This window comes from Scardinius erythrophthalmus, assembly GCF_964197995.2.
Source record: "Scardinius erythrophthalmus genome assembly, chromosome: 18".
NCBI classification, from domain to species: domain Eukaryota; kingdom Metazoa; phylum Chordata; class Actinopteri; order Cypriniformes; family Leuciscidae; genus Scardinius; species Scardinius erythrophthalmus.
This window is the reverse complement of record NC_138238.1, coordinates 38,709,851-38,730,944: the sequence shown is the minus strand read 5'-3', so window position 1 is coordinate 38,730,944 and position 21,094 is coordinate 38,709,851. Positions and strand designations below refer to the sequence as shown.

Here is a 21,094-nt window from a genome sequence, read left to right as displayed (position 1 = left end):
AATGTTGACTACTGTAGAATGTATTTGGACACTACAGGCAAATCAATGTTTTTTTTTCAAGCAGTTTTGAGGTCTACTTTAATGGAGTAAATTTTGTGCCATAATTTAACAAACAAATCCAGCATTTTGCAAACTAACTCGATCCGCTTTGCAAAGAAAAAGTCGACTCGCACATTTTTTTTTTCCTTTGCAAAGCAGATCGAGTTTGTTTGCAAAATGCTGGATTTGTTTGTCTAATTATGGCACAAAATTAACTCCATATACTTAACTTTCAGACTAGTGAAAGATCATCAAAAAATATACATCTAAGTGTGCATTTTATTAAACTTAGCCTATTTGCGTCAGTAGATCTCAATATCAATGCATCTCTTTAAAGGCGACGAGTCCGAGTCAGAAATCTCCGGTTCAGCAGCTTCACACACACCTATCTTATGTTTTGTTCATATCTATATATTCTGAAGGTTTGTTCATATGTCATTCGCCTGATTTATACAACATTTCATCCTAAATACAGGATTTTGATTTATTTATAGTGTGTTAAAAGAGAACCTTTAACTCTAATTTGATCAGATTTCACTTCTGGAAATGTATACAATGAAGTGCATATTTAATTAGATAATGCTTCATTTGCATATTTAAACAACACTTCAGAAAACTTGTAATAAAAAACAGCTGTTTTAATGCGCCGTGGAATCTAATCGGCGAATGTCTGCATATTTATTGCATCGCATAACGAAAGATCAAACCAACAGGCGTTCACTTTTCTGAGACATGTTTGGGTCTTTCTGCGAGTTACGTCATCAAGCAAGTGTTATTCACTCAACAGGTTCATCCATAACTCAACTGGCTTTGTTTCCAGAACCGAAATGACAAACATTAATTCTATTAACGAACCTTAACAAAACAAACATTCTAGCACAAATATGGCTCTTTAGAATTGAGCCAAGAATGCTAGACTTATTTTTCTTTTCTAATGCAATGAAATCCAGACATTAAGTGTCAAATTTTTTTTTGATATATTTTTTGGCATGTTGTGCAGTGAATTATGGGCCATTAGATGCAATGAACAACAATTTAATGTAATGATTTACTTGATGTTTGCTTTCCTTTATTCATGAATTGCTTTATGGTTTCTTCTCAGTAAAGGACAATCTTGATCTACATTTTATGTGCATCTATAAATCATCCTGTAAATTGCACATAATAATAATAATAATAACAGTAAAACACAGCAAGTTCCCCAAAAATGTCAGTTTAATAGATTAAGGCTAAGATGAGAAGGATGGACGTATTAAAGGGACACGGGGTAACGCTGATGTCATCATGGGACGGTTCACTCTACCTGTTGCGCAAACACACACACACACACACACACACACACATGCGCACCCCTGCTGTCCTTAAAAAAATAGTGCATAGATCATTGAAGGTACATTTCTCTAGCCGGTAAAGATTGATCCATCCACTCTCGATCAATCCGCCTGATTTACATCATCAATCATGTGTAAAAAAAGAATGAAAATCAAGCAGTCTACGTTTCATATACATATTTGTCTTTTATATATTTATATTCAATGTACAGAGTTACATTCTGAACTGCAAATGCTTGTTCGTAGAAATAAATACTGCAATGGCTATCTCGCGAGGACGAGCGACTGCAAACCCAGCAGAACGGCGGCGCGGCGTCAGCAGATTACAGCCTAAAAGACGCGTACAAAAGTCTCATAAAAATATGCCTTTGTCTCTGCTCGTTTATCTACACATCGCTTTCCTGCAAAAACTGCTCTAGTGTTAAAAAAGACGGCGGACGAGCACAACGTAAAGTTTCTGACATGATCGCAGTGAGAAAATGCTTATTTGTCCATTAATGGGCTATAAAATCAACTTTACTGTGTCCTTTGGTGACATTCATATGAGGATATTGCTTTAGCGCTCATAGTGCTTTAAATCTGTGAAGCCTTTTCTTCCCACAAACAAAACCGTTTACACCCAACACGAAACCTCAAGATGCAGTGCATTGTGGTCTGTTGTGCTTTCGCCCCAGAAAACACACAGAATCGCCGATTATCATGATTTGCATGAGAGAAATACTATAAGCCAATGCTTGAAACATCTTAAATAAAGCAGAACTGAGTGAGAAAGGTTCACTCCTCATTGGCCATGACCGGTCACATGATCAGGTGACGTCACTCCTCATTGGCCATGACCTGCCACACGATCAGGTGACTGCGCTCAGCTTTGGCCAGAAAGGGCTGTAGTTTCAGTGTGGGTTCATCCAGATTTTCTGTGTCTCCTTCATCCCCTACGATTTGAAAGACACGGAGAGAGGAAAAGTGTGAGTAATCAGGCTTTCATTCCCAGTAATATCATCAGCAGGCCTGGGGTTAAAATATAAGTTTCTCTGATGTTGATTGTTAAAGGAGTGGTATAATACCCTTTCCACAAGATGTAAAAGTCTCTGATGTCCCCAGAGTGTGTGTGTGAAGTTTCAGCTCAAAATACCCAACAGATATTTTTATATAGCATGTTAAAATTGTCACTTTTTGAGGGTGAGCAAAAACGCATTGTTTTTCTGTGTGTCCCTTTAAATGCAAATGAGCTGCTACTCCTGGCACAGGGGGCGGAGCTTCAAGAGCTCATTCGAAAATTTCAAAAACTTTTAGCCTTTTATGTTCAAACCGGAGTCAGACAAAGATGGAGAGACTCAAGAAGAAGTGACAACATGTAGAAGCAACAGGACATTTCTGAATGGTTAGTTGATGAATTTATGAAGCTGATGTGTAGTTATCTTCTAGTCAATGATTAGCATATTCTGTCATGATAATCTATAAATCGTGTTCAGGGGGCGGGGTTTATGTAAATTCTAGGGTTGGTGATGTCACTAACCCGGGAGGAATGTGGTGTAGTCTCTACCAGCCGTTTGTTGTAGTCCTTAAAAAGCGATTTCTTTAATAGCAAATATCTCCCTTTGCTCTGAACTTTGAGCGGTGTAACTTTGCAGATGTTGTTTATGCTCAAACAGCAACATTACACACAAACTAAAGCTAGAAAAGTCAAATCATAATCACCCACCTCTTTAAATACCAAAAAAAGGGGGTGGTTGATTATGATTTCAAATCTCTTTTTAAGGACTACAACAAACGGCTGGTAGAGACTACAATGAGCTTCTTGGGATCTTCTTAGTGCTGTTTTCAGTTGATGAATGAACATGGTTTGTAGTGCCTGTCATTCAATAATCTTTGTGTTTTCACATTCTTATTTTATTACGAAATTTTGTCAATAAATGACAGCTGTAACGCCTCAGATGAACCGATCATCTCTTCCTCTTCACTACTAGTTACAGCAGCAAATAAACCGTCAATAAAAATTGAGAACAATAATGTCATGTTATATACATGTACATATATATAAGATGTGACGTAGTTAATCTGGTTAATTTCTTTTATTTTTTTGCCAGTAGAAGTTTTGAATTGCCGGTAACTTAAAAAATAAGTAGCCAAATTGACTGGTGAGTGAAAAAGTTAGTTTCAAACCCTGTATATATCCAAATATATATATCCATATCGGAACTGAATCAGATCACAAGCTTGTGAATGGAAATGGAACGGTGAATCTGATGATCATCAGTAATGCGCCTCACCCATCCTGAAGTCGATGTATCCCTCTCCTCCGCTCATGACCAGCACAGATCTGATCAGATCCGGCGTGGGAGACTCGTCAGCGCTCGCCTCGACACCCGAGCCTGTCGACGAAACCACCTGACCTGCAAAACAGCCAAAACATCACTTTACTAGAGGCGGCCATCGACTGGAGTCACGTGACTCGATTCTAGGAGTTATGATTCTTGATTCTGAATCAAATTTAGATTTGATATAGTAAAACTGCTTTGTTTTCTTTCATTTCTGTCTCAATTTGTTTTCTAACTTTATTAAATTTATGCTTTATCTTTATTTATTTAATATTCTAAGATGTAATCCGTTAATTACACTATAGTGCCGTTACCGATCAGATGAAATCAGTATCAGCAAAATCCATCTTCGGCACAGAGCCGATCTTCTTTTTACAGAGACTATTTAATGCATATATAACACTGAGATTATTGCTTTAACCGGCTACTTTCTGCTGTCTCAGACGACGACATCACTTCCTGTCGGCCACCGTAACTTCAGTTGGGTGCAGTTCGCAACCTCACCACTAGATGCTGCTAAAACTTACACACTGCACCTTTAACTAATGAACCTTGTTACCGTTAAATTAACCACCTTTGGCTATTGTTTGGTGAATTACTGTACCTGGCACTGCGGTGAAGAACTTGACGGCGTCTCTGTGCCCGTGGAAACACAGTTGTGCGTGTGCCATCGAGCAGAAGGGCACAAACGTGCCCGCCGTGACTTTATCACTGCTCTCGTCTCCGTAGACTCGGATCGCACCGCCTGGACGATTCGACGATGCTGATGTCTCTTTACTTCCTGTTGTTAGAATAAAAAACACTTGTTAAAATGTCAAACGTTTGGCCCCTGAGGTTGCACTTTATTTCAATTGTCCACTTTAGACGTTCTATTAACTATAATACAACTAACTCACATTAGAGTATTAGTTAGGTTTCGGGTTAGTAGAATAAGTTGACATGTACAGTCAAACCAAACATTATTCAGACACCAGATATAATTTTTGATATTGTTTCACTAGTGTGTGCAGGACACTTAATTTCTGGAAGTGAGGAGAGCAGAATAAAGTGACATATTATACCCAAAAATTCTTCATACAGTGTAAAATTAATACAAATTTGGGACCAAAAATTATCCAGACACTTTGAGCTGATCATGTTTTGCTGAAGTGTGTTTTCTCTTTAATTGCTAATGCTCTTTTTACACACAGACTGAACACAATGAAGCATTGCTTGGTGATTGGTTGAGCTAAACTGGTATTATCTAATTGTGTAGTTAAATTTAACAGCTGACAGATATTCAACATAATTCATGTGTGAGACAGTCTAACAGAAGGACGGACAAAACCAGTCAAATATCAACTGAGTTCTGCTCATATTTCATTACCATTTTCTAAACTATAGCGAATAAACTGATAATGTGAGAGATGTTGTCTGAATAAACTGTGGTGTGACTGTGTGTTACAGTGGATGACACGATTAACTGACGCACTCACTCTCTGAGAGAGGGATGGAGATGATGACGCCGTTTCCGGTACCGACCCACAGGCGATTGCAGGAAACCGTCAGCGCCGTGATTCTCACGAAAGAGAAGCCCAGTTTCCCGGTGCCTGTGACACATGTAACATCAGTCATTTCAAAGGCATGAATAGATAGAGATAGTTCACCCAAAAATGAAAATTCTCTCATCATTTACTCACCCTCATGTCGTTCCAAACCCATGATTTGAAGCATCAGAGATTTAGGTGAACAATTTAACCCTTGTGCGTCAATTAAAAAAAGTTACACATAGGCCCATAAAGACAGTCAAAAAATAAAAATAAATAAATAAATAAATAAATAAATATATGTGAAGCTTGGGAGCACAGACACTAGGCAGACACTAGGCAGATTATTGTTGAAGAACGCACACACACACACACACACACACACGTGCACACACACGTGCACACACACACACACACACACACACACACACACACACACACACACACACACATCCCTGTGAAGGCCTCCCTCCCCTCCCTTTACCTCTCTACAGATAAAGCGTTGTCGGGATAATTCCGGTTTGCGTGGACACGTGGAAGCGATAACAATTCTGTATTATTAATTTTAAGGCCAGACAAGTAGTTTGTTTAGGGTTGGTTTGTAGGGAAGGACTACACGCCTGCACACATATATTCAAACGCACATACCTAAAGACTGAACTCGTAATACGCATGTGCACGCCATCGGCATTCTCACTGGTTCACGTTTTTGAAGTTTGTGCAGAAAGAACTGAAGAGTTTTCTGTTAGAACGGTGTCGTGTTAGCGGCCCCTAAGTTAATAACTAATGATCGTTGCGACGGAAGTAAATCAATCAAACTAACTTTAGCTGGACAATAACTTTATTCTAGAGCTGCTATAAAGCCAAAACACTTTACTTAAATTTCCTATTATCAATGTAAAGCTGCTTTGGAACAATCTATATTGTTAAAAGCGATGTATAAATGAAGATGACTTGACATGACACACACACACACACACACACACACACACACACACACACACACACACACACACACACACACACACACACACTATATTTATAGCTGCATAATTTATCCAACTGGCTCTTTAATATGCAGAAGCAGAAAACAGGAATAAAGTGAGTTTTAGCTTTATAGGCCAAACCTGAGAAAATGGCACCATCTGGTAAAAAAAATAGTGACATTTTTATTTTGAAGCCTTGCCAAAAGAATGAAAAGATTTATAGTTAAATGGCCCTGGGGTTAAAAAGATTGCAGTTTTAATGGGTTTCAATGGGGACATTTTCAAGATCCCGACTGGAACTATTTTGTGTTACTAGAGCAAAAAGATTTATTAGAGTAAATGGGGTGAAATAGTAAAAATTCCAATAGAAATACACACCAGTGCCCAATTTTATGCAGCTGGCATTAATAGATCACTCTAAATTATAATGTGGAATCATATGGATTCTTGTGAAAAGCGCTATACAAATACATGTGAATTGAATTGAATTAACAGGCAAAATGAATAAAAAACAAAGCAGAAAAAGACTAAAATGTCCATAAAGTCACACAAGGGCTAAAAATCTCTTCATTCGTGTTCTGAAGTCTTATGGGTTTGGAACGACATGAGTGTGAGTTTTCATTTTCGTGTGAACGATCTCTCTTTAATGGTTTAATAATGGAGCCTCACCCAGCATCTTGCTGACGTAGGGCTCGATGTCGACGTCCTGCAGATGCTGGTGTGTGTGTGCGTGGAACAGTCTGAGGGTCGAGTCCAGGCGTATAGACACCCAGATGCCGTCCCCGTCCCAGGCCAGCTGCCTCACCTGACTCTCCTTACGCGGATGCGCATCGAACGACTTCTGTTCATTAGGGAAGAAATAATTGTGTTACGCTGATTTAATCACATGCAAGGGTTTTCATGGCTGGTGTGTATAACTAATTAGCATTATGCCAGCCTGTGGTCTTGATTGGCTGAACAGAGTTTCTTTGCCCCGCCCTCAAACACTGTAGTATGAGAAAAGCCACTGAAAAGTAATAATTAAAAAAATATGAAAAATTACAAACAATTCTTCTTCCAATTAATATAGTTCATTATAGTCGCTCTAGTCCATTAGAGTCACCATGAAATCAAAACTGATCATTCTTTTTTTTTTTTTGCAGTGTTTATTATAAATTATTTATGTGAGCACATCATTATTGTTTTAATAATCTTGACTCAGTTCCTCTTTCAGCATCTCTTCTCTTCTCTGATGATGAGGGCGGGGCTATAACCTGTCACTCACATGAGATCAGCCAATAGCAAACCACAACCATCCAATCAATTCCCCACAGACACAATCAAGCCCCGCCCACATTTGTTCTTGTTCCAGAAGCGTTTCACTCGGATATACGACACAATAGAGGAGAAAAGACCAGCACAACTTATTTCATGCCGACTTGAACTGGATTAATAGATATGAATTCGACACCTAATTGATATTTTACCCAGGCTTCACATGTAGCTCATCCAGTTGGAAACGTTTTATAATTTGCGTTTTGAATCGTACGCCACAAACATGAAAAACAAGTCATAAAACATTCTCATTTTGAAACATAATAATATAGTGTTTAAAAAAACATGCTTTAACAATAATAATAAAAGTTTGAGTCGGTAAGATTTTTTTATGCTTAAAAAAAAAAAGCTTCTCCTGCTCACTGAAGCTGCATTTATTTAATAAAAAAATACAGGTAAATATTATTATAATGTAAATCAGCTGTTTTCTAATGTGAATATATGGTAAAGTGTAATTTATTCCAGTGATCAAAGCTGAATTTTCAGCATCATTACTGATGATTTGATGATCAAGAAACATTTATGATGATTATCAGTGTTGAACACAGTTATGCTGATGATTCTTTTGATAAGTTTAATGCATTCTTGCTGAATACTAGTATTAATTTCTTACAGAATCCTCAGAGATGCGTTCAGTGCCAGAGATGCCATAGAGAAGTCATACCTCAATCTTCATGGCTTTAGGCTGAACCACAAAGATCTTGTTCCTGTATCCACACCAGACCTTGTCGTGCACTACAGTCATACAGCGGATCGAGTGATGCGGACGGCCCAGATCCAGCAGGTGATAGTTGGTCAGATCCCACTGGCCATCTGTGACACAAATGTCCATCATTAAAGAGCATTTCTTTAAATATTTCTAAAGATTATTGAAGATTTAGAAGTCGTGCATGGAATCATTTGCTTTATTGTGATGATAACGCAATGAAACATGTCAAATTGCGCGACATCATTTTTGGCCAGAAATTGGAAACACATAAATATTAATAACTAGGGGTGGGAATCTTTTGGTACCTCACAATTCGATTCAAATATAAATTCTTGAGGTCAAATCGATTCTCGATTTTGAATCAAATTTAGATTCGATATGTGCATATGTTTGAGTGTGTAGTTTACTGTTTTGTGTTACTTTTTCTTATTTGACTACGGTAGACATTTTAACAGGTCTAGAAGAAGAAAAAAAATCGTACAGTATCAAGGCGAGACACGGCAGGCAAAAACATCGTTTTTCTTTTACTGGTCAATTTTGAGATTTTTGGATATTTGTCTTCAATAACATGTCAGATTCCTCCTAAATTCAACAAAAGTTGGCGTTCTTAATCAACATGCTGCTCCGTCATCACACACACCGTTAGAAAGCTCTCTCTCTCCTGTACAATGCTGTTGGATCCAAATATGGTCATTTCCTTTTTATCAGCAACCAATCGTGAAAGTAAAAGGGCTGAAAACGCAATGTCATTGGCTGATGATAAATCTTTAAAGCCCGTTTTCTCAAAATGACTTTTCTCTCATTCTCCAAGTCTGAAATCTCCACTTCAGTAGCACCGATACACACCAAACTTTCCAGTCTTGTACCTAGTTATATTATGAAGACATTTACAGCGGGATTTGCAAATATATTATTCCTAGCCTGATTTATATAACATTTTATTCCAAAAAACATGGCGAAAATCATTTTTTAAAGGCTATTGACAGTATATTCTGATTTACAGGATAACAAAAGTAGATTTTTTTTCCCATCTAATATGTGAACACAATGAAAAAAATATTTGTAACCCGGCTTTATCCAATACTCAGATTTCGTTTTTTTTTTGTTTTTTTTTTAATATATATGCAAATTAGCACATATTTAATTAGATATTGCCTAATTTGCATATTTAAGCATTAAATTACAGAAAACTTGTAATACATTTTTTTCTCATCTTAATGTAGGTAATCAACTGGGAAAGTGTCATGGTGATATCTGCTAGTTAAACATTTTACCCTATTCACCTGTAGTGTCTCGCCTTAAATGTGAAAATTAAAATTACATTTTTCTTCCCATTTAGTCAACCCAGTATTGTAAAATAAAAGCCCTTTAAGCTGACTGCAAACATTATACACAGTCTTCTGTAATAAAGCAAGGCAAGTTTATTTTATTTTTCATATTAAAATAGGAATAAAGAAGCAAATTACAAACAATAGGACACTTCATCTGTGCGAGTCCTTGTTCGCGGCTTATTGTGATTAACGTCAATAACTGTAAGTAACTTTAAGTAGTCCTGCGAAGTTAAAGAAACACTTTAAAAAATCGATTTTTGAAATTTGTGAATCGATGCGAATCTGTAGAAGATTGAATCGTGATTCATATATGAATCGATTTTCTCCCCGCACCCCTATTAATAACTGATTATGTTGTAGTCAAGTGTATGTTTTTCCTGTGAGCTTTCTGCTTTTCTATGCATTTTATTGCATGGTAAGATGCCAAAACATGCATTTTTTGACAAATAAGTTTCAAGTTTCAAGTTCAAGTTTGTATTTATTTATATAGCACATTTAAAAACAGCAAACAAGGCTGACCAAAGTGCTGAACAATACACAAATAATTTTGTTCTTCTCTTATATTTAGATTTTTTCTTCCTCATATTTTGACGTTTTATCAAACTTTTAGGGTCACCTCCTCCGGACATCATCACTTTTGGCCACAACTGTACATGTACTATGAGTGAAAGCAAATGTTAATGTTTTACTGATGGTAATTCAAATCTGAATTAGTTTTATGTTAAAAAAGTAGTCTTACCAACACCTCTGTGGAAGATTGCAAGCGTGCCATCAGCCAAGGCCACCAGAACACGTCCTTTCACGTGACTTCACAGAGGGAAACCAGACAGAAATAATAATGCATCTAGAGTTTATAACCATGTAAATGAATCCAGATGATGACGGTTTCCTTACACAATCCCCAGGACCGAATCCTTCAGCTTGATGGAGTGAAGGCACTTCCTCCACTGCGCTACAGATGAGTGAACGTACACGCTGAAACAGCAGAAAACACTCAATACATCTCTGCTCTCGCTCAATGCACTTCCATGACCTTCCCAGCTGATTGCTTTTACTGGATAAGGGTATTTAAAAATCACTTGATTCACTGAGGAATCATTCAGAACGATTTTTTGAACTGAGCTTGAGAGTAAGTTTTATTTGCATAAGAGCCATAACCTATAACTAACCGATTAAATATTTTAGGCAGAAATTAAGAGTAATTGAAAAAAAAAAAGCATATTTATCTACCATTAATCTTAATATTTTTAGGGACCCTTAATAGGGCTAAACAATTGCAGGAGTTTTCTGATATAAACCACGATTGTGATTTGCTATTCTTGTTTTTATGGCTGTACAATATGGCAAAAAAGTTGAGCTTGTACATCAATAAGGCAATACAATAATAATAATACTATTAGTAGTACTAAATAAAAACAAAGCAGAAAAATAAGACATTACTAATATTGTGTGTGTGTGTGTGTGTGTGTGTGTGTGTGTGTGTGTGTGTGTATATATATATATATAAAAATCATGTTTTTTTGTGTATTTATCTGTATTGTTTTGCCTAGTTAAAAACAAAAAGGTTATTTTACATTAAAGTCCCCCTGTGGTGTAAATCCAGCTTTTAATGTTGTTTATGTGTCTATGTGGTGTTTTTAATCTGCTTTAAGACAAACCATGTGTAAATTCATAAGTTGACACCATTGCTGAGTATTTCCTCCTTAAAACTGCAGTGAACCAAAGACAGTCTAAACTTCGGTATCCACTGTTTGGCTGTTTTTAAATGTGCTATATAAATAAACTTGACTACTTCGAGTGTGAGAAGCCCTGCCGAGTGAGGGTTTGTGGGACTCACCAGCCGTTCTGAGCGCCGAGCCACATCGTAGGCAGAACGCTGCTCATCTTACTGGCTTCTTCTCTCATGAGATCCTGTTCCTCAGGCATCGAGCTGACGCCATCCTTCACCAGGTCACACTCCCTGCAGAACCAGAGCGTTACACTCACAGACATCTCAATACGCCTCAGTAATATCTGATAGAGACCAGTGTTTGGGAAAGTTACTTTTAAAGGGGTCATATAATGGTACATGCACTTTTACAAGTTGATTGTACTGAAATGTGTGTTGGCAGTGCCTGTACACAACCATCATAAAATGATAAAAATCCATCCAGTGTTTTTTTTAAATCTTCTTATATGTTTCCCCCTCTCCTGAATCAAGCTGTTCGATTTTGTGACGTCACAAAATCGACGCCCCTCCCACAATGGTTGATTGACAGCAGCGTTTCAACACAGACCCGCCCTCGCGCCGTCGTGAGCGAGCTGCCAATCACAGCCCGCGCCAACCGGCGCGTTCATTGCTGATAGCTGGAGCACTGAGTAGAATGGCGTCTAAGCGATTGTGGTGTTCTGTTCTTGGGTGTAATAACGAACACAGCATCATGTTAATGTTCCTGAATCCGAACCGCTGAAGACGCAGTGGCTGAGTTTGTTTTCGAAGGGAATATTCCCCACGATCAACGTCAATGCTTTCATGTTTGCGCGAATCATTTCACCAGACTGCTTTACAAACGAGGGTCAGTAAAGCTGGTTTTGCTAAGAAGCTGCTCCTGAAAAAAGGATCGGTATCAACTATTCGTGTTCCTGCTGCACCTCCAGAAGAAGTGAGTTGAGTGTAACGTTTTATTAACCTTTATATTAATCTTTATATTAATCTTTGCAAATCGCTTGCTTCACGATGAATGCGGCTATTTTTACACTCAGGGTACATTATGGCATGTTTTCTATGTATGACGTTCTCAATATAATTCATAATCCCATGTTTATAATAAACAACGCGTTATGGTTATTGTGTTATTGTGTTACAAACGGTGTACGGTACGCACAGAACAGAGGGGCGGGGCGAGCAAAGCTCATTATCATTTAAAGACACGTGCACTGAAACGGCGTGCTGAACACAGAGCTGTTTTTGAAACAGCTTTAAAATTAGTGTTTTCTTACAATACTAATGAGAATGTTTAATTAAAGTATATTACAAACTTTTAATTTAGACCCTAAAGAATCATATTAGCTTGTACAAAAATGACATTATATGACCCCTTTAAATGTAATGCATTACAATGTTGCGTTACTCCCCCAAAAAAGTAACTAATTGCGTTACTTAGTAACTGATTATGAAAAGTAATGCATTGCATTTAGAGCTGACTTCTAATAGTCGAGGATTCGACAATTCGATTCGGAGAGGTCTGATTCGACTATGAACCTCATAGTCGAATACATGGGCGTCAGTTTGGTTTGAAATGTGCTGGGGACAGAGACGCATTCGCATTTTCAGAAGGGCTGGGTACAAATTTTTTTTTTTCGCTTTCGCGCAGGTCATGTTTTGAAAGACGATGTCCTGTAGCTTACTTATGTAAATAAATAAAAATGTATTCAAAAATCTGCTTCACATTTTCAGCAGGGCTGCGGAGCGGCTGTGGGTTGACTCCACACGGTTCTCATGGGCTTTATAAGTCCTAACGTGAAAAAAGCTTTACGTGGTTTAATGTACCTAAACAATGATTACCAAATTTCCCTCTCATATTGCTCCTCATAACCACTGAAAATGGTCAAAAAATCGAACCCAGAGTCCAATTATTATGGACGTTATCTGATATTAAGCGTTTCTGCTTCACATTTTCAGCAGGGCAGCGGAGCGGCTGTGAGTTGACTCCACACGGTTCTCATGGGCGTGAAAAAGCTTTACGTGGTTTAATGTACCTAAACAACGATCACCAAATTTCTCTCTCATATTGCTCCTCATGTTTATGAAATGTTATGATATATGTGTGATATGTTTTGGTGTGATATCTGGCTTTAAATGAATAAAAGGTATTTGTTACACACCATGTTTTTCTTTTAGTTTTTTTAGCTCTTTTGTTTGAAATGGAAAAAATCTAGCTGATATCTAAAAAAAAAAAAAAAAAAAAAAAAAAAGGTTCGACTATCAGTCGACTACGGCAAAATCTAACGAATCAGATTCGACTATGAAAATCCTTAGTCGAAAACAGCCCTAATTGCATTACTCTTATGCGTTACCTTTGTTACATTTATTTTTTAATAACAACAAAAAAAAATGTTAAGGTCCTTTCACACCAAAAGTGAAATGTACAAGCCTCATGCTGAAGGAAATGCATATTTACTCCTGTACAGTAGAGGTAGAGTACAGTAGAGGTAGAGTACAGTAGAGTACAGTACAGGGGTGCAAACACATGTATGGTCAAAAAAGAGAGAGGTAATCGAAGCCCTCGTCCCGCGGCAAATATCCAGATACTACATTGCCACCATCCCCAACCCACCCCTATAGGCACATAGAGTCAAATGAAATTTAGAAAAACTATCTTGCACTTCTTCTTCTTGCTTTACTCCTACTTCCTGAAAACAATTTCACCTGATGATTTGAATAGCTCTTTTTGTAAAGAATTAATAATTCTAGGATGATTGGGGTAATTGTGTAGGGTAGGCCTAGTGCATCTGCATAGAAACTAATAAACAAAATACAAATATAAATACAATAAAACACAAATACACGAGAAATAAAGCAGTGCTTTATGTTTTTCAGGTGAATTAACTGTATTAAGTATTAATACAGTTTATCTTTTGACAAAACGTGATTTTTCTCTTTCTCTTTTGTTGTTTGATTAACTTTGGTGACACAAACAGCTGCAGGTATATTGGGTGCTGTCCCTTTAAGACGAATGCACGTATCTAATACCGGTAATGACACGCATCCGTTTTATTTTGACTGCGTTTACGGGGAAACTCGTTGAGACGGACACTGGCTTATTTTTTTCGTGCACATGTCTGTTCAAACACAAATAGATAAGAAAGAAAAGGGAATTCAGTGTTCACGAACTTCACGTGCTGTCTGCGACTGCGTGGCTCTGTGCGCCGACAGACCATCTACATTTGGATGTTAAACAATATCAGAATATATAGCCTGATACAGCAAAGACAATGTCGGCAGTATTGACGGCAAAATAGGCTACAGAATATTTCGTTCTGTAGGCCTATTGACAGGGGCAATATTTGAAAATCGATAATTAGGCCTATTTTTTAAATTACAATTATATATGCATTTGTCAAAACCGAGAGACTTTTAAGCATCAAAATGTAATTTATTAAAATGTATTTGCGCCTTCTATTTTGTCTGAAAGCTTCCAACACTCTTGCGTGTCGCGTGAAAAATAGGCGTTGGTTGCGGTTCTATTTCTAGCACGCGGTTTCGGCGCGGCTCGAGAAGTGTGTGTGTCACGCAGGCATTGTGCTCTAACACAAGCTCTAACCAGTTAACATGAGAGCCGACATTAAAACGGACACTCCACGCCACGCAGAGAGAAATGTGATGCAGTGGCAGATCCAGAGTGAGACAGAAACACTAGTGGTTCACGCTTGCGCACATACTGCTGGTTTGGCGCGCAGTGTTCTGATTCGCTTATTTCCTATTTACTTGTTGGTGGACGCAATCCAGAATTACTGTTGGTTAAATTATAATCAGACCCTCTCAAACCACCCCCCCCCACCCCCCACCCCCCTTAAAAAAAAAACTCTTCGGATCTGCACGATTCACAGAAGTCACCCAAACTGACGTGAAAAAAGCGGGAGGCGCCGAAAAGCGCGCTGTTTGCACCCCTGACAGTAGAGGTAGAGGTAGTCTGTAAAATAAGTCTCTGATGTCTGTCTGTAAAATAAGTCTCTGAGTGTGTATGTGAAGTTTTAGCTCAAAAAACGCATTGTTTTTGTGTCTGTCCCTTTAAATGCAAATAGGGGGCGGAGCTTCAAGAGCTTGTGTCCTGAAAATGTCAAGAACTTTTAGCCTTTTATGTTCAAACTGGAGTCAGACAAAGATGGAGAGACTCAAGAAGAAGTGACAACATGTAGAAAACATTTCTGAATGGTTAGTTGATGAATTTATGAAGCTGATGTGTAGTTATCTTCTAGTCATTGATTAGCATATTCTGCCATGATAATCTATAAATCGTGTTCAGGGGGCGGGGTTTATGTAAATTCTAGGGTTGGTGATGTCACTAACCCGGGAGGAATGTGGTGTAGTCTCTACCAGCCGTTTGTTGTAGTCCTTAAAAAGCGATTTCTTTAAAAGCAAATATCTCCCTTTGCTCTGAGCTTTGAGCGTTGTAACTTTGCAGATGTTGTTTATGCTCAAACAGCAACATTACACACTCACTAAAGTTAGAAAAGTCAAATCATAATCAACCACCCCTTTAAACTTGTGCTCTATAAATAAAACTTGGCCTGTAATGAGTTTCCCCCAACACTGATCGAGACAGAGACATGAAGTGCTCTTTATGACCTCTGTGTGTAGTTGGACGGCGTGTCTCTGCTGTTCTGCACTCCCAGCGGGTCGGTGAACACGTGTTCGGTGTAGATGCCGGTCTGGCTCTCGTCTACAGGCGTGCTAGTGCTGCTCTCTGTGGCCTCCAGAGCTTCTTCTGCTGACGTCACTGCGTCCGGCCTGCGCTGGCCCAAAACCTCTTCTGCTGAGAGACACATAAACACACTCAGTTATATTATAAGTGAACGTAGACAGTTGAGAAAGAAAACGCATGTGTATCAGTATATTGGATCCCTGCGTCAAGTCTTAAAGTGACAGTAACCTAACATTCCTGCCAAATCATGAGATAATATTAAAAATATCTATATGGCAGTTTTCCCCCATGGTATCAGCTAAAATTGTGGCCAGTGAAAATGCTGAGTGGCTTTGGAAAACCACAAGCTACAGTGGCTGGTGAGCAAAAAAGTGTGTATTTATGATTTCTTTTGCAATTTCTTTCAGGCCCCAATTCACTTTAAGTGAAATAGATGAACAAACTGGTGTGACGTCATGTCGAACTAACGTTCGTTTTGGGAGTTTGAAACAGCTTGCTTTAGTGAACTTTGCAGTGTTCTGACTGGAAACACCTCTGTACTACCATTGGTCAGTGTGGTGATGACATAACCAGTGGGCGTGGCTCTGAGGCTCCGCCTTCTTTAAGGTGTAAATCTTCTCCGGTTCATTTCTTCAGTTCAGACGCGAGTAAAAACATAAACACACTGGAAAGAAACTTTATAGTACAAACTGAAGCTTTAATTCTAATTAAAAGCAATGGCGACACTTATTTTTCATGTTTAATCCTGTAAAGCTGCTGCTTTAAAGCAATCTACTGCATAAAGTGCTGTGTGAATAAGCATGACGAGACTGGAGTCTGAATCATAGAGCTGCTGCAAACATCCACATCTCTATGAACAGATGCTTTCTGAACTGCTGTTTTCTCATTTTTGTTGTGTTTTTTTTGTTATTGAGAGGAAAGTGCACAGCACATATTTACAAGTTCGTCTAAATGGCGTTTGGATGTTCGCTAACAGTATATCACTTCAATGGTATTACCAGCTTCTTTATCCCCCCTAAGCAATGTTCCCTACTAAGCAAAAATTTCGCGCAGACGTCAGACACGAAATGTGTGGGTAAATCTATTTGATTGTAGTTTAAATGAGCAATATTGCAGTGCTCTGGTCAACCACTATAGAGTTAGAGTCGCTAAAGAGCTAGAACCGGTGAATGCTGTTTACAGGTTTCATAGAAAGCGAATGATGCCGTACCAGTCGCGGTAAAAAAAAACACTCTCATGATTGTGGACCAAATACAGCGAAACGCAAAGACATGTAAAATAAAACTTCATCATGTTTTAAAGAAGACTTAGATGTTTAGATGATTATAAAAGAGTTCACATATTCACTTTTCTTGAAAATATTTAGCTATTAGATGTATTTAAATGCTTCAGTTTGTTTTCATTTTAAAATAATATAAGGGTAAAACAAATTGAAGCATTTAACCCTCTGATGGTTTATGGGGTCTTTTGGGACCCCAAATGACTTTTACTCAAATTAAAAAAAATGTTCCCTTTTGTCCAAATGGTATGAAACCTTCTACGGCTCTTAACACTTTCTAGATCTACAAAAAAATAAATAAATTGGAATGATATCTGTTTTTATGTTAGCGTGACAAAAATTGTGACACTCGTGGTCTTCGCAATCAAAATAGACAAAATTCATCATCAAAATCAGAAACAACGCAGAACACATCGACAGAAATGGCACAAATAAAGTGGCACACTTCCACCAATGCAAAAAACATCCACAATGCTAAATTATATTGCTCACAACACGCGTGTACACACACACACACACACACACACACACACACACACACACACACACACACACAGGAACATTTGGAAGGCTATAATTTGTCAAATAAAATGATCCAAAATGCAGTACCACCACAAAAATAAATTGGTGACACTGACACATTGAAAATGTAAACACACACACACACACACACACACACACACACACACACACACACACACATCTCTGGTTCACTATCTTTGTGAGGACTCTCCATAGACTTAATGGTTTTAAATTATATTGCTCACAACACGCGTGTACACACACACACACACACACACACACACACACACACACACACACGTCTGGTTTACTATCTTTGTGAGGACTCTCCATAGACGTAATGGTTTTTATACTGTACAAACTGTATATTCTATCCCCTTACACTGCCCCTACCCCTAAACCTACCCATCACAGGAGACATTCTGCATTTTTACATTTTCAAAAAAACTAATTCTGTACGATTTATAAGCTTTTGTACCCATGGGGACCTCAATTTAGGTCCCCACTGTGACACGAGTCCCCATGAGTCTGTGTGCATTCAGGTTTAAGTCCCCACCGGTGTAGAAAAACATGTCCACACATACATACACACACACACACACACACACACACACACACACAAACACACACACACACACACACACACACACACACACACACACACACACACACACACACACACACACACACTTGTAAGGCTATAATTTGTCAAATAAAATCATCCAAAATGCAGATCCAACACAAATATAAAGTGGTGACACTGACACCGACAATGTGTACTCTCACACACTCTCTCTCACACACACACACACACACACACACACACACACACACACACACGCGCGCGCGCGCACGCACACGCACACGCACACGCACGCACACACACACACACACACACACACACACACACACACACACACAGGAACATTTGTAAGGCTATAATTTGTCAAATAAAATTATCCAAAATGCAGTACCACCACAAAAATAAATTGGTGACACTGACACATTGAAAATGTAAACACACACAAACACACACACACACACACACACACACACACATACACGCATACACACACAGACACATTTGTAAGGCTATAATTTGTCAAATAAAATCATCCAAAATGCAGTACCACTACAAATATAAAATATAAAGTGGTGTGGTGACACTGGCACATCGACAATGTGTACTCACACACTCTCTCTCTCTCTTTATCTCTCAGACACACACACACACACACACACACACACACACACACACACACACACACACACACACACACACACACAATTGTGTGTGTCTAGAATCTAGAATTAGATTAAAAATAAATGATTGAAATAAATGATAACATCTTAAGACTTCTCTCATTTCTCTTTGTAACATTTTGTTCAGGTTTGGTTCTAATCATAATGTAACATTATTGAAAAACAGTTTTTTTTTGGTACAAAAAAATGCTAAACTTTGACAAAAATATTTTATTTTTGTTATAATTGTGATTTTATAATATTTAGATATGAATCCAACTTGTGAAAAGATATCTTTCAGGTAGTCTAATAGCAAATAGCATATACTGGAGCTCTATAGCCATCTAGTGGTTAAAATTATTATTTTTTATTTTAAAACTGCATTTTCCAAAAAATGGGCAAAAATGTTACATTAAACCATTTAAAATCATCCATGTTATCCCCATGAATGAAAGTTAGAAATCTGGGTCTTTTATAAAGTGAATTTTACATCAAATGCTGTTTTTTTGTAAAAAGGCTATTTAAATATTTATTTATTTATTTATAGAAATTTAAAAAATATCATAAATTCTCCAAAAACTGCACAAATGTTGAGTAAAAACATTAACAAACAGAATAAAATTACATTTGTAAAAAAAAAAAAACTATTATCTTGTTACAAAATTAAATGTTATTGTCTGGGGTCTCTAGAGACCCCAAAAACCCAGAGTGTAGACATAAATAAAGACCATCAGAGGGTTAAACTGATATATTATATCATTTTAAATACTTCAATTCGTTTTTATATTTATATTATAAAGCCTAATAAAGAAATGATCCCACAAGGGGATTTTTTTAGGATTCCTTGCCATTAAAAAGTTTGAAAACCTCTAAAAAATAAAATAATAATAATAATAATAATAAGCAATACTTTTTTTAAAATGTTGATGGTTAAGGCTGCCTGTTGCCAATAATTGACTATACAGTACAAAAAACGCAAGTTGTCGCAAACCATGTCAGTGTAAGTGCTTAATTTTTTTTTCAACACTATTAGTTGTAAAGAATTGAACTGTCCTGAAAGAGATTTTTAAAATGATTTTTTATTTGAATTTATTGGTAAAAACTGGTACAGTTAACAGCACTGTTAAAAAAAAAAACTGTGCTTCATTTAATGACTTCTTAATTTTTGCTTGTTTTCAAAAATATGATTCAACACCTCTAAATGACATCAATGGTCAACTAAAATAGAAATGGCACATTAACGTTAAAAGTTACTGCATGACGAAACCATTTTTTTGTTTGTTTTTACGTACGCTGAACATGTCTGGTATAAAGAATGTTTTTGCTCGGTGGCGAAAAATGTCCGGCCAATGGAGAAAAGTTTTGCTCGGCAAGAAAATAAATAAGAGGGAACATTTGCCCCCTAAGAGAAAAATGGAAAAGTACTGTGATTTTGTGATGGAGGCTGCGTTACCAGAGTTAGAGGATTTATTTCAGGATTCTTTAATGAATGGAAAATTCAAAAGAACAGCATTTATTTGAAATATAATCTTTTGTAATGTTTCTTGAGCATTAAATCATCATATTAGAATCATGTGACACTGAAGACTGGAGTAATGATGCTGAAAATTCAGCTTTGATCACAGGATTAAATTACACTGACTTTACTATATAATCACATAGAAAACAGCTGATTTACATTATAATAATAGTTCACAATATTACTGTATTTTTTTGTATTTCTAATCAAATTAATGCAGCCTTGGTGAGGAGAAGACACTTCTTTTAAAAAACATTAAAAATCTTACCAATCCAAAACATTTGACTGGTAGTGTATTGCCAACTTCTTTAAACCCCTAAGCGAAGAACGGAAAAGTGTGTTTTCGTGATGGAGGCCGAGTTACCGGAGTTCGAGTTGCAGACGGTTTGAGGGATGGCCACGGGTGCGTCCGTAGAGCAGTCGACGACCGTGAGGCCCTCCAGACCCCCGTCAGAGCCCGTGGACACACTGGTGTCTGCACAGCTGAGTTTACACGCTCCGTCACCCTCACCATCAGCGCTCAGGTCCTCTCCGACGGGGTAATCCGTCTCACGAGCACCTGACAAACACACAC

At 37.7% G+C, this 21,094-nt stretch overlaps 1 protein-coding gene across 4 annotated transcripts in view; it reads right to left on the bottom strand.

The window, feature by feature from the left end:
- Positions 1–1,058: 1,058 nt before the first annotated feature.
- The window catches only part of spag9b (sperm associated antigen 9b), a 99,696-nt gene continuing 79,660 nt past the window's right edge, over positions 1,059–21,094 (bottom strand). For 2 of the 4 annotated variants that reach the window (XM_081392783.1, XM_081392781.1), the window contains 11 exons: positions 20,885–21,079; positions 15,883–16,069; positions 11,392–11,514; positions 10,449–10,529; positions 10,294–10,361; positions 8,179–8,327; positions 6,870–7,041; positions 5,164–5,277; positions 4,293–4,469; positions 3,641–3,763; positions 1,059–2,302 (listed from right to left, as the gene is read on the bottom strand). In XM_081392783.1, coding sequence (XP_081248909.1) covers positions 2,187–2,302; positions 3,641–3,763; positions 4,293–4,469; positions 5,164–5,277; positions 6,870–7,041; positions 8,179–8,327; positions 10,294–10,361; positions 10,449–10,529; positions 11,392–11,514; positions 15,883–16,069; positions 20,885–21,079 — 1,505 coding nt within the window. In that variant the 3' untranslated portion in view covers positions 1,059–2,186. The remainder of the gene's footprint in view (positions 2,303–3,640; positions 3,764–4,292; positions 4,470–5,163; positions 5,278–6,869; positions 7,042–8,178; positions 8,328–10,293; positions 10,362–10,448; positions 10,530–11,391; positions 11,515–15,882; positions 16,070–20,884; positions 21,080–21,094) is intronic. The other 2 variants (XM_081392784.1, XM_081392782.1) reach the window with 1 other exon arrangement.